This window comes from Mizuhopecten yessoensis, unplaced genomic scaffold (genome assembly GCF_002113885.1).
Source record: "Mizuhopecten yessoensis strain PY_sf001 unplaced genomic scaffold, ASM211388v2 scaffold716287, whole genome shotgun sequence".
Taxonomy (NCBI): domain Eukaryota; kingdom Metazoa; phylum Mollusca; class Bivalvia; order Pectinida; family Pectinidae; genus Mizuhopecten; species Mizuhopecten yessoensis.
The window spans coordinates 96,371-109,853 of NW_018480041.1; the positions used below are offsets into that span (position 1 = coordinate 96,371).

The 13,483-nt window shown below is 37.4% G+C and overlaps 2 protein-coding genes across 5 annotated transcripts in view; both read right to left on the reverse strand.

The window, feature by feature from the left end:
• Positions 1 to 13,483, reverse strand: part of LOC110442656 (synaptobrevin homolog YKT6-like) — a 105,748-nt gene that overhangs the window by 60,792 nt on the left and 31,473 nt on the right. For all 3 annotated transcript variants that reach the window (XM_021486362.1, XM_021486360.1, XM_021486361.1), the window contains exon 4: positions 2,150 to 2,250. In XM_021486362.1, the coding sequence (XP_021342037.1) occupies positions 2,150 to 2,250 (101 nt within the window). The remainder of the gene's footprint in view (positions 1 to 2,149; positions 2,251 to 13,483) is intronic.
• On the reverse strand, positions 5,191 to 10,963 carry LOC110442654. Of its 2 annotated transcripts, none has more exons than XM_021486347.1 (7): positions 10,286 to 10,963; positions 8,234 to 9,250; positions 7,745 to 7,931; positions 7,308 to 7,415; positions 6,503 to 6,674; positions 5,770 to 5,921; positions 5,191 to 5,438 (listed from the first exon to the last, which is right to left on the reverse strand). In XM_021486347.1, exons 1-7 carry the CDS (start codon positions 10,643 to 10,645, stop codon positions 5,206 to 5,208), a joined length of 2,229 nt encoding a protein of 742 aa, XP_021342022.1. In that variant the 5' UTR covers positions 10,646 to 10,963; the 3' UTR covers positions 5,191 to 5,205. The 2 variants fall into 2 exon arrangements, with proteins under 2 accessions (XP_021342022.1, XP_021342021.1); XM_021486346.1 differs by having other exon boundaries at positions 7,176 to 7,415; positions 10,286 to 10,960.

Consider the following 13,483-nt stretch of genomic DNA (forward strand, 5'->3'; position numbering starts at 1 on the left):
CACCACCCCCACCCCCCAGGTTCCCAACCGAATGAAACTCCGGGCCAGACCTAATAGGGAAGGCCAGACCAGCATTGGTGTCGGGATTAGTGAGCTGCGCGTCACTAATCCCGGTAGACACAGACAATCCCAATAGAAAGTCTGTAGTCACCCCAGGACCTGATCTGGAAACAGCAAGCCCGGCACCAAGACTATCCCCGACGACAGCACCACTTGGAGTGCCGGGATAACTGACGGAGTCAGTGACCGGCGGCGGATAGTCCCTACCCGAAGGCAAGCACGACAAGGCTATGCCAAGCCAGGGTCGGGCTGCCCCTCCCCTACTCCAGGGAGTTCCTGGACAGGAAGGGCTACCCCCTGCTCATGAGATGGACCCGCCAAAGCGGGACCCCCCAAAGCCAGGGACAGAGACAGTACCGCCAGACCACAGAGAGCCGGCGGCACCACCCCTACCTCTCTGCCTCCCTCGCTTCCTGAAAGAAACAGACGAATCTCTCACGGTAAGCTGAGGGTCGCTTGAAGGCCTTGTCCTGAGAGCCAGCCTGTGAACTTTGAAACCTCATTACAAGGGCGACACAGGGGACAAGCATCATGAGAGTCTCGTTCCCCAAAGAAATGGGAACACCAATGAGCTGACTCCTGTCGCTGTCCCGACCGAGACATAACCTCCAAAATGAAGGTTAACAAAGTTTACAAGTAAAGAAGTATAGAAAAAATAAACTAGAGCAGTACAAAGTATGCAAGGTAGAATGAAATTCACCTGAAATAAAATCAGAAACGGTGAAATAGACAACGTATGCTGAAACAAACAACCGTGACCGAAATAAACACTGGTCGGATATTTATACCCAACCAACAGTCAACACAGTAATGGCGGACTGTGTTGCACACCACCAGGACACAAGGAGTAAAAAATAGCCGAAAAAGGCAAAAAAAAAAAATTCAACAACAAATGATTGAAGATGGGTATATAGCACACAAACTGCGCAATAATTTGACAAGACACTCAAACTAATCTGACAAAACTAAGTTTTGATATGGAGCTAGCTGTGGGCCATCAGCAAGCAGCGGGCGCCATAAAAGGAAGAGGATGGGAGATCACTCCGTGGCTCTGTCGTCGAGATATTGACGGTAGGGAGGTCAGGATATTTGAATCATTTGTTTTTGGGATACAAAGATGGGTGTTGGTATTGTTTATGCATACTAAAGTTATGGTAATTATTACTGAAATGAAATTTCTTTTTAGGGTTACCGCCCTGGCCCCTGGGGTTGGGGTAGGTATTCCAATTTTACAATTTTGTAGCCTCATCTACCAAGGATGAATCTGACCAAGTTTGAAAAAATTCCATCTATTGGTTCTTATAAAGAAGTCGAAAATGTAAAAAGTTTACGCACGACGGATGGAAAGCGATCACCATATGTCACTTGAGCAAAGCTCAGGTGACCTAAAAAGTACTTTGCTATATTACACCTGACCAAACAAGAAACATGAAATTTATGTTACTGAGATATGCAGAATAAAACAGAAAATGTTAGACATATTGAGTAGGGTATGAGCTCCCCTATTAGATACACATGACTCTACTACCTTATTGAGTAGGATATGGGCTACCGTATTAGATACACATGTCGACCCTCCTACTTAAAATGATTAAGGTATGGGCTACCCTATTAGATACACAAATCTCCTACCTTATTGAGTAGAGTATGAGCTACCCTATTAGATACACATGACCCTCCTTCCTTATTGAGTAGGGTATGAGCTACCCTATTAGATACAAAAATCTCCTACCTTATTGAATAGGGTATGAGCTCCCCTATTAGATACACATGACCCTCCTACTTAAAATGATTAAGGTATGAGCTCCCCTATTAGATACACAAATCTCCTACCTTATTGAGTAGGGTATGAATTATCCTATTAGATACACATGACCCTCCTTCCTTATTGAGTAGGGTATGGGCTACCCTATTAAATACAAAAATCTCCTACCTTATTGAATAGGGTATGAGCTCCCCTATTAGATACACATGACCCTCCTACCTTATTGAGTAGGGTATGCAGGGCTATCTTAGTCTATACACATAACCCTCCTACCTTATTGAGTAGGGTATGGGCTACCCTTTTATAAACACATGACCTTCCTACCTTATTGATTAGGGTATGAGCTACCCTCTTAGGATACTCATGGTCTCCTATCACCACTCCAGCAAGTCCATCTGACCGCACATATATATGGCATATGTAAGCTGGCAAAATAAAATATACATACATTCAGTATATATGAGTGAACTCATTACAAATTGATACATTCTATATGATGGAAGCAAGAAGTAACCAAATCAACTCTTAAGGGGTGGGGGTGTCATACAGGTTTGGTTTGGTTTAATTTTGTTTAACGTCCCATTAACAGCTAAGGTCATTTAAGGACGTGCCTCCATGTGTGTAGTGTTTGCGTGATTGCGTGTGTGTATGCAAGAGACAGAGTATGTTGGTGTGCTTGCCTGAGTTGCCTCCTTGCGATAGCGCAGGTCTGATGCCGACTTTATAGTGCTTTCAAACTGAAATGCCATGCCGAAGGCACCCAGCACATCATCCCGCCCAGTCACATTATACTGACAACGGGTGAACCAGTTGTTGCCATTCCCCTTAATACTGAATGTTAAAGGATTTGTGCAACAGTGGTCAAAAATGTGTCAAAATAATCTTTAAACTCATTTAAATAACCTTTTTTTTACGGGAATGTAATTCAACATTCCGATAATGTATAATTGTTTCGTTTTGGGCTGATGTTGTAGCGCGGAGAACACCAAGCTGGAGTTAATGAGCTCGCTGGTCACGTGATTGCGTGACGTCATAATAGGACGAGGGTTTCCCCAAGCTATCCTTAGCCTCTCGCGTACTTGACCTTGGCTCACTTCGATATCTACTGAAAACCTCGTAAATTTATCAACAAACACCATGTCAGATACCGATAGCGATGTTCCTGAAGTTGGGGGTGAGCTTGATATTTTACCCTACCAATTTGAACCCGCGAGAAAACACGTAGATCGAGTTACAGAAGAAATGTATTCGTCACAATCAGAGACAGACGAGTCTGATGACGGGGACGACCATGCCAGGGCACGAGACATCCGCACAGACAACATCGCATGGTATGTCACCTCAAGAAATTGAGAAATAAAATATAACTACGAGTACATGTTTTGTTGAAGAAATCGCAAACTTCCGATTTATGTCGAAATGATTGCCAAAACAGCAAAAGTTTTTCTCTTGATTCCCATTCTCCCTGCCCCTCCCTAGGCCTAAACGCGGAAACGTTCAACATCTTTCATAAGCCGATTGAGGATTACCGATTTTAAATGTATTTTGTTTATAACAAAGAAAAGAAATAAATGTTCACAGGAAAATACTTCATATGTGCATACATAATCACATATTTATAACGTCTTTTCGCGGAATCAGATTCAAAGCTAGATAAAAGTAAATTTATGTGTATGTTTTGTTTTCATTTTTCGTACGTCATCACTGAAATACAATAGATTGCGAAATTATTTCTTTTATACTTGTATATATATTTAGGCTAAAATAACCCATTCCTGGAGGGTATTTTTTTTTTTAACTTGCAAAGGATTTTTTTTCAAATAATTAATTTACCTAAACGTTACTATTTGGTTGAATGTTTTGTTCCTATTATCACAAAAATATAATTCAATAAATAAAATCCTATAGGATTTTTTTTTCATCTCTTTATTTGCTGCATCTTGTAAATCTTTCAGCTGGGGAATCTTCAATGAATAAAAAGTCCCGAGTATATATGATAAAAAAAAATGCAGTCTTTCCTTTACAATTTTAAACCGGTGATATTTTTTAAAAATTCAATATTGTGCTGTTAATCAATGCAACAATTACTCTATTTTCACAAAATGATACCTGTTCTTTGTTACTATTTCTAAAGTAATAAGACACCAGTCCCTAACCCTACCAAGCTTTTACATTTTCACACCTTTGGCAAACTTCTTTCTGTAAGATTGTATGAATAATCCTCTTAATATCTTGGTACAGATCTTCACCTAAATACTTGGTTATAATGATTACACAACAACAAAACAGGATTTCAGGATTGTATTTTTTTCATAAATTTGCAAACTTGTGAGCTTATCTCCAATCTCTGTTGGAATGGATAAGCCTATATGCATTCCTTTACCCCAAAACAATAACTAAATCATGAGGACAACAAAAAGCTCAAAACTTGTTGATGCCACTAAAATTCAAATGATCAAATAATATGATGGATTATTGTGGCTAAGACCAAAACAAAATCTGTGTATTTCCTGTAACCAGACACAGGTCTTCCTCTAATTTATGTGGAAAATACTCAGAGGGCAATCAAAAATTGAAGCTTTACAACAGACAGATAGAATTGCAATTATAAATCAATATATATAGATAATAAAGGCCAAAGCAGAATATATCTGTTTCTTATTTACTTGAATTTTATGTGAACATCAGGTCAGGCATATTGCACAAATTATGTTGTCAGCATATGTAATATAAAATTCAAATTATATACAAATCATATATAGATCTAGTACTTTTAATTCCAGGTGTGATTGTGAATGCTGCACAGCCATGACAACAGAGACAGAATGCCTGTGTTGCCAGGAAATTGACTTGATCTGCACAAAGACTGAGGAAAAAGGAATCATGTGTATCACAAATCATGAGGGTTTCATTGCAAACTGCTTAAATAGAGATGTCTTGGAAGTCTCACTTTTAGAGTTTGTCGAGCATGATGGGCCTATTGATGACAATGAGCCAATTAATGAGTAAGTAGGGTCATACAAGTCAATTTAACACAAAAATATCAAACTCAAAGTTCTCATTCAGCAGCCAACTGCTAACTCTATTGTTATGTACATATATATATATCGTATGGCATTTACAAATTGTCTTCTCAATACCACAACTGCTGTCAAGTTATTGTCTTTTGTAACACATTGTCTTTTAGAACACATAAAATCAGTGTGTAATAGTTGTGCATTTTATCGTCCTCAGACTATACAGATACATCGCCTACAGGCGATTTACTCGGTGGATATGGCATCGCCTTGGGAAAAGGAATCGAAAGGTGATCCCTGCATGTGCTGTTGTCAAGATACGGGCAACATTTTCATCGGAGGAGTACTGTGGTTTTAAGTATGTCAGGCCATAGGTGAACATGTGGCATCAGAGATCCCTGGACTCACACCATTTCGGGCAATGAACCTTGACCTATGTCTTTCAATTAATTCACTCTTGTTGACATGCTGGTAGGAGTCTGTAAGAGGTGGAGGAATCTGTCCAAAACTTTCCCTTCCATCAACAATGGCAGTGGTGTAGTTTTGCAGATCCATTCGCCTGTCTATGCAAGCCTGGAGCAGGAGAGCCACATAGCCTAATAGCAAAAAACAAAACTTAATAACCTGATTGACATTTGAAAAGAACTGACTGTTTTGCCTATTGTTAAAAAGCTGTCGTAATTTCTAACATGAAAATGCTTGATATATTTCATTGTTTCTTATTTTTGCTTATGGTAATGTAACGATAAAAAAGCATTGATATTTTTTCAGATCTGTCCAATATTTTCTCCACTGATACAAATTGTACACCTCTGTTATTCTTGAGCAACTCTTAAAAAATAGCTAGAATTTCCCTTACAAAAGAGTTCTGCATCTGATAAATACTTCAGCTTTTACATCGAAAAATAACACTACCTGGGTACTCACCATATGTTGGTCGAGTCTTGCATGGTTTTACAACCACTTCTTTTCCTTTCTTGGCCTTGGGATAGGAAATTTGCCATTTCTGCTGCCCATCTTTTGTCACTGCTCTTCTATTTTTACTATTTTCATTATAGTGTAAGGCTGCAAGGTACAATCTGTAAAGCAAACAATAAAACCTGTTTTAGTGACACAAGAAATTGTGATATTTTCAATCATACAGTCAGTGAAACCTGTATAGTCTGACATCCTGTGGAACACAAAAATTTTTTTTATGAAATTGACCTTTCTTATCTGCCCACAAACTGTCAATTCCACCAACACATGTACATGAAACATGAAATATTGGTCAGAGTACCTGTCTAATCTGACAGGATGCAAGTAAGCACTGGTCCAATTATGTAGTTAAAATAGAAACAGGATACAGCATTGAATTTAAATGCATGTTGTTGTAAACAGGATGTCAGACTACTGAACATTTGTATTAGAAAAGTTTTATTTAACCTGTTCCCTTAATAGATATTTAAAGTACCATATATATTTATCGTTGTTGTTATCATTTTTCATACCACGTATGCTATAGCAATATAAACATTATGTCCTTTTTCTCCCAATAGCATGTATATAATTGCACAGTGTTCTCATTGCATTTTTGGACTGGTACAGATACTCCAAAAAAGAAATTACAAATTGACACTTATACTTCAAAACACTGACATTTTAAACAGCAAATAAATACCTTGCAAGCATTGATGGATAGAAGTAGTGATTGCTTTTGGAAGCAAAGTGATTCACAATATTGTGAAACACTTCCAAGCCATATGTTTGGTGATTGGGAGAGAGTTTGCCAATATCTCTCAACAAGTAGGGACTCTGAACCACCGACACCAACATCTTGTGAGGCCTTGACCCTACAACAAAAATCCAGACCTAACATGAAGATTTCTATTGATTATTACCGGGGTACTTATCTGTCTATATTTTGACTTGAGCAAGACTAAAGGCATTAGACTTGCTGAAGTCCACAAACAAGAAAAAAGACATTTAGACTGAAAGCAAGTCTCATGTGTAGGGATTTCAATACAAATATTGCATTTTCAAGTTTCGATAATGACAGTTACATATTCACTAAAAAAATAAAATCTTTTTAAAGACAACATGAAATTTAGCATTGATACTGATAGATAATTAGGGTGAATAACTGAATATACTTTGTTTAACCTAGATTATGAAGCTAATTTTGATCAAAATTTAAAGGTGAAAAAATGTGTTGAGTGTTAACCCAATATACCACTTTCTACTGAACTCCACTTCACATGATTTCATATATACACATTTCTATCACTTTGGATAATGCTGGTACACAAATATGTTTCACAGTTTTACATGTAATCAGGAATTGAATTGTTAACCTTCTTTCATCCATTCTCGTTCAGTGGGACCATGGGCACATCTTGGAAAAATGTTTGAATGGCCTTCATGTTTGTCAACTACGTGGTTCACCAAAGAATTCCATTTTGCCTTTTTCATTTCTGCATTATCACCTGATGTCATAGCTGTCCAGTACATGTGGTTTCCTGCAGACTTTATCCATGGTCGAATGGCTTCACAATCCCTTTTTTTGGCACAACCTTCCAGTTTCTTTGTTACACCTTTATAAAAATAAGCTCAAATTAATTCCTATAGAAAGATGTTATTATTTCCCTATAAACTATTTTACATTTTAACCCCCCCCCCGGTTTGTTTATATGAAAGTTTTTGCTTATTTCACCTATCTGGAGCCTAATTAGGGCCTGGGAACTATATATGCACCTGGTAATTCACAATTCTGGTTTGTCTTTAGCCATAGAAGCTTCAATTTCACATGTTGAACCGCTAATACAAGTACATGAGTATCAATTTGATCTGATCAGTGAATACGAAGTCTAACCAATTGCAAGAACTTGATATAATACAGAATTATAATATAAACAGATCTTACCTTTGGCCATGTGCCACACATCAAAGTAGTGCTTGGTGTTTGACTGTTCCTCCCTCATGTACTTTTTTACCATGACATGACGATCTGTTACAAGTGTGTCAACTTGGATGTCATCTTCGTTCAGTTGCTCGAGCCCTCTCTTCAGTCCCTCTAGTTCCATGTGCGTTGAACTTTTGACCTCGTTGCTCTATAATAATACATAAACATTAACATACATGTACGTGTGCACTTAAATAATAAAAAATAGTATATATGCATACTACCAATATAGTTACAGAACAAGTCTTCTAATAAACACAGATGTTTCAAGCTAGGCCAAACAAAGTAACACTAACAGTTCTGTTTCCTGTACCACTCAACACTAAAACAAGGGTACTGATCATGATATATATATAAATATAGGTATAGGTAGTTGCATAAATGTATATAGAAAGGAGAAAACATTTTTTTCCATGGATGGTCACTTTTTTGCATGCAATACAAACTTACCTGAACTAACTGGACATCCAGAACTTCATTGGTATTCAGGTCCATAAGGGAATAGGAGCCATATTTAGCTGAGAAGCCAGGAGAGTCGCATCGGCCATCACCGCCAAGTACCAAACTCTGACCTGCACGTTGCTCAAACATTTCCCGCTGATTGGCACTCCACACATGTATTGTCGATGGTACCAAGTATGCCGACTGAATATTCAAAAATGTCCTTCGGCAAAACATTTGCATGTTCATTATGTTGAATAGTTGACACACTTTTGAAAAACTAGATCCACTGAAGAACACAGCAGCAGACACCAGAAGGTTACTCCATGGCAATGAGTTGTGGCATGACTGGCTTTTCCATTCATACACATGTCCAAAAGGGCACACAGAAGTTGTACTTATCATTGTTCCTTTTGAATAATTTATTACTGTTTTACACATTCCATGGCATGTCTTGCAAACAGAAAGTACCCGGTGTAATGCAGACTCGGACACAAGAAATTGTTTTTCTGAAGCAACATCTGAATCACCTGACAACACATAGTTCATATCTGTTTCATAGTCATCATTACCGTCGTCGTCATCATCGTCTTCATCGCTGTCGAGATCTGGATTGTAATCCTGGTCATCACTCATTGCTGATTGGTCACTGTCATCGACATCCATGTCTACCTCTTCTTGGTCAAAAATGTTGTCGATCACATCCGATGTCCTCCATGATGTATCTTCTGTTATCAAACAACACTGGGTGCCTTTACTGACTTGTTCAGGTCTCAATTGGGGCCGCACTTGAATCCTTCTTGTTCTTTGAGAAGGCCTCATGTTGACTTGAGCACTTGTACTCTTAGTACTGACGTTAACGTTGGACGTACATGTTTCAACAGATGGGGATGAAGGTAGTGACTCCTCTCTGTTAAAGTTCAACACACACATGTCGTGATCTGCTTCATCTAATTCTTGATCCAGATCATCCAACTCCTGAACAAGAAACTTCTGGTCATATTCTTGAATGGCTGACTTCAATACCTGAAATACATTGTAGACAAATGTATAATGAAACCAACAAGACAGACATACTGTCTGATATTTTCACAACCTCATATATATACTGTACAGGTATTTATTATATAATCACTGTTGGAAATGGGGCCCATGACTAGAATCAGGGGGAAATGTGTAACAGTAAATTAAATCATACAGAGATTTTTTTCACAATTGTTATACCAAATATACTGTACCGATCCCCCAACCCTCAAAAGTATTATTTCTGAAAGACATGGATACTTTACATTATATACATGTTGGTATTGTTTATACAAATTTCTGGGAGTCAAATTTTGACCCCAAATCATTCCCCAGACAAGTTCTTATTTCCAAATCATACAAACTGTACACTAGTATGTCAACATGTCTAATTTAACATTTATTTATGATTGTTTGTGACTGGTCTATATAAATCATTTCATTCAGTCAGTGATATTCCCATTTGATTAATTCAGTATATGTGTGTTTTGTTTCCTAAAATCAATGCAAGTCACCAAAATCACACCCTAGGCCTTTAGAAAAATAAAATGTGGAAAAATGTATTCAGATTTTTCTGGTAAATATTTAAACTACTGTTTGGATCAGAGATGTTTATACGATTTACAAAATTCAAGTATTTTTTTGTTCTGTTTTTTTAACTGGTACTGTGTTTGGGTGTATAAGAATTATATTTATATGTCAATGAATGAATGATTATATAAATTACAAACATATGATTGTCAGGAACATCCATTCTATCTATTTTACTGGTGTTTGAAATTCTGACTGTAAATTGAGATATAATAACAGATTTAAAGTTGTTCTAGTTATGTCCATGCCATACGCATTTAATAATTGAAGAAGCGTAGAACTACTAGGGGCCGGAGATCTAGGGTGTGGGGGGGTTGAAACTTCTGAAGATGAACAAATGAAGACAGATGTCTTTTAAAACGTGGGTGTGTGAATTAGCTGTTATATTTATATAATTCTTGTTAAAAATTTAAATGGGTTAAGGTTAGCAACAAATCTGTGACTTACATCTGCTTTTTGGCGTTTGGCGTATGCACCTCTGGCTGTCTTTGGTGACGAAAACCTGTCTGTATAAGCTGTATTTTCTTTCTCCATCAGTGGAATGTCCGGCAATGCGTCATCTTTCAGCTTTGCCCTCCGTGAAAAGTTCAATCCCAAACTCTCGAATTTCGAACTGTGGTACTGGAACATGTCCATTGAAAAATGCACACTGCATAAGGTGTGATGATTTGTTGCTGTGAAGCTGGACCTTCGACAGTAATGTTCCCATGTCGATCTCTGCACGGGATTCTTCGGGAATTTGAAGAACGAAATTCCGCTTCCTTTCTTCAGTCTATTGGAACAACCGAAAGCCGCACAAAACACCATTTTACCAAATAAAAGTACACACCAACTTTCATTCAAAAAGTTACGTTGGCTTTCACAACAAGATTTCCTGTTTACGCTAACTCGGAGACTGTGATCAGCTGATACGATATGTAAACAAACAGTGTATTATGGCGGCGGCTTGATTTTTCGCGGACTATTATGACGTCACAAGGGAGTGGCCTCGTTCCGGGTCACGAAATATGCATAAATCAGAGGTCAACTCGTATGACCCAATAGTCGTGTCACTTCAATGTAACCAAACAACGCGTGCGGGATTGGGCGTTTTAATAAGGGTTTAAAACACAACTTTTTTATAATACAGAATTTTTATTTTTCGTTGCACAAATCCTTTAAGCAAGGAACAACAACTACCATTTTTAAGGACTTTGGTATGTCCCATCCTGGGGACACAACCCATTGCCTTAAGCTTCCTCACCTGGGCGAACGCTCAACATGCAAGCCAAATGTGAGGTGTTGCCAAACAAGGCCCTAGGAAATAGAAGGTAGATAGAAGTAGAAAGAAAGATAAAGATCCCAAACATTGCAATGGGCGCAGCAGATTTATTTTGGTCACTTTTGTGTCCCCAAATAAAGGACACCAAATCAAATCCCCAATTCTGCAGGGGGTTCCCACGTTAATTGCCTCCTACGATACATGCAGTGGGTGACAGCAGGTGTATTCTTTTCCTGATCCCCCACCTGCAGGGGTGGGTCATACAGGTACATTTACATTGTTCATTTGTGTAACATCTAGGTATTCAAATTGTAACACCTGAAAAAAGACGTTACGCCGCGACACCGTCAAAAGTCTCACACTTCAGAAAACCCAGTGGAGGGAGATCTTCCACAATGGACTCCTTAGAGGTTGGCAACCCTGATTCAAACACACTTTTTTAATAATAAAAACAATAGTTTTCTGTCTAGTGTTAGTTCAAACTCTGCTTACACGCATTTTAAATTTGTTCGAACACAATTTGAGTATTGAAATTACATAACTATTAATGAAGGTTGGCTATCAGCAATGCAATAATAGCCTCGTATAATGAACTTAAACTGATCTATTTTCGCATTAACAGTGTTGAATTACTAAATATTGGGTAGTACTCATGAAGTGTGACATCCATGTCGGACAATTTGTACATAAATACGCCACATGTTACCGATGATTGAGTTTCTTTCAGAATGTTACCGTCACGTCGCTGACAGACATGTGTGTATTGTCATAATATTACTGTGATTATGATTTGATTATATAATCGCAACCTGGCCACCGATCCCTGATTTATTACTTTATTGATATACATGTATAACCTTTACGTGTGCAAAAACAAACATTTTGACCAGGTGGTCGATCAAACTATTAATCTGTAATTGCAGTTTCAATCCACCCTCTGCATTCTGATACATTACAATTGAACTTCCAGCCTACATACTTGTCTCTGCTTTGCGATTGAACTTGATAATAAATTATTAATATGCAAGTAAAGATGAAAAAGATTTATACCATTATTCATTTCTAGATTAGCTAATATATCGTAATAGGCTGTCATTGTTCCATATCAGTAACTTGTATTTGCCGTGATTTTTGCCTATGTCGACTCAGATAGTTTGAACTAGCACTACTCTTTATTTTAGCAGCTATATTTTCGTGTAATTCAAATAGGTTTGACAAAAAATATATTTATCTATTTTTGTTTGATCTGACTAGAGGTCTACCGTAATGCTGTAATCCAACTTAATATGAAAACTACCAAACAAGACCTGTGTATTTTTGACACTTAATTGGTCACATACTTAATTATTCAATAATAAATGATATTTATACAACAGATTGACAACACATGTCAAATTCAGCAAAAACATCCCTTCATTTTAAATGAATTGTTTAAGTATCTTAAAATATTCGTCTGTGAATCGCTGTGTCAATATCACACGAAATGTGAAATCAGTATATAAACAAGAATAGGAACCCGGTCCGATAGAATCCGGAGTTGTAAACCTGCGAAAATGCGTACATTTGAGAACTACAATTATTTAAATTCATATAATTTACGTTGTGTACATTCTTTCTGGTAGAAATATTTGTTGTATTTATTTTCGTGGTTCCATAGCAACCATGAAAACAACAAAAGTGTATACACAACGAACATTTCATGTTATACAGTACAGTGGAACCCGCTTATTATGATATACTATTTGCCAGAAAAAAAAATCATAATAACCGATATATCATAATAACCGATCAAGCTGTTTTCTTTCGTTTTTATGTTGTCTGCTCCGGAAGCGAGATGCCCTATATTAATCAGACATAGATTGATGTGGAAACATGGAAAAATATAAATACAAACTGATAAAGTAATAATTGAAATAATTTGTTCACTGTAATTTATATCAGCGTTTTGGAAACAAGAGGCCCATGGGCCTTAACGGTCACCTGATATATTTATACAGAGAGTTGATTTTGATTTTAACATGAACAACAAGAGATCCCAGAGGGATCTTGGCGCCCACCTTTGTACCATCTTCATTAGTTCTTTGTCAGTTCGATCTTTTCTCTTCTTTCCTCTAATCTGTTTGATCGAGTCATGTTAACAGTAAATGCACCTTGAGGTAACTTTTGATCTAAACTTAATACTGATGTGTATGAAAGCCAACCTTCAAAGTGAGTTTGTCATTTCACATATTTACTAGTACAGTACTTAATGTGAAAGAAATAGAATCGATCATTGCAATATGAGAAAGATCTGTTTAGTTCTTCTTTTAATCCATTTTGTTTTTATGATCAGTCTCAAAATATAACATACACAACGAGGGATCAAGGGGAACCTACATTTAAAA

What these genes read in the sequence shown, in the direction of transcription:
- LOC110442654 (XM_021486346.1), bottom strand. Translation starts at nt 10,645, where the DNA reads ATGGTGTTTTGTGCGGCTTTCGGTTGTTCCAATAGACTGAAGAAAGGA. An exon ending in TGGATGTCCAGTTAGTTCAG is followed by an intron (nt 7,932 to 8,233) that starts GTAAGTTTGTAT and finishes GTATTATTATAG; the next exon opens with AGCAACGAGGTCAAAAGTTC. An exon ending in TGTGTGGCACATGGCCAAAG is followed by an intron (nt 7,416 to 7,744) that starts GTAAGATCTGTT and finishes ATTTTTATAAAG; the next exon opens with GTGTAACAAAGAAACTGGAA.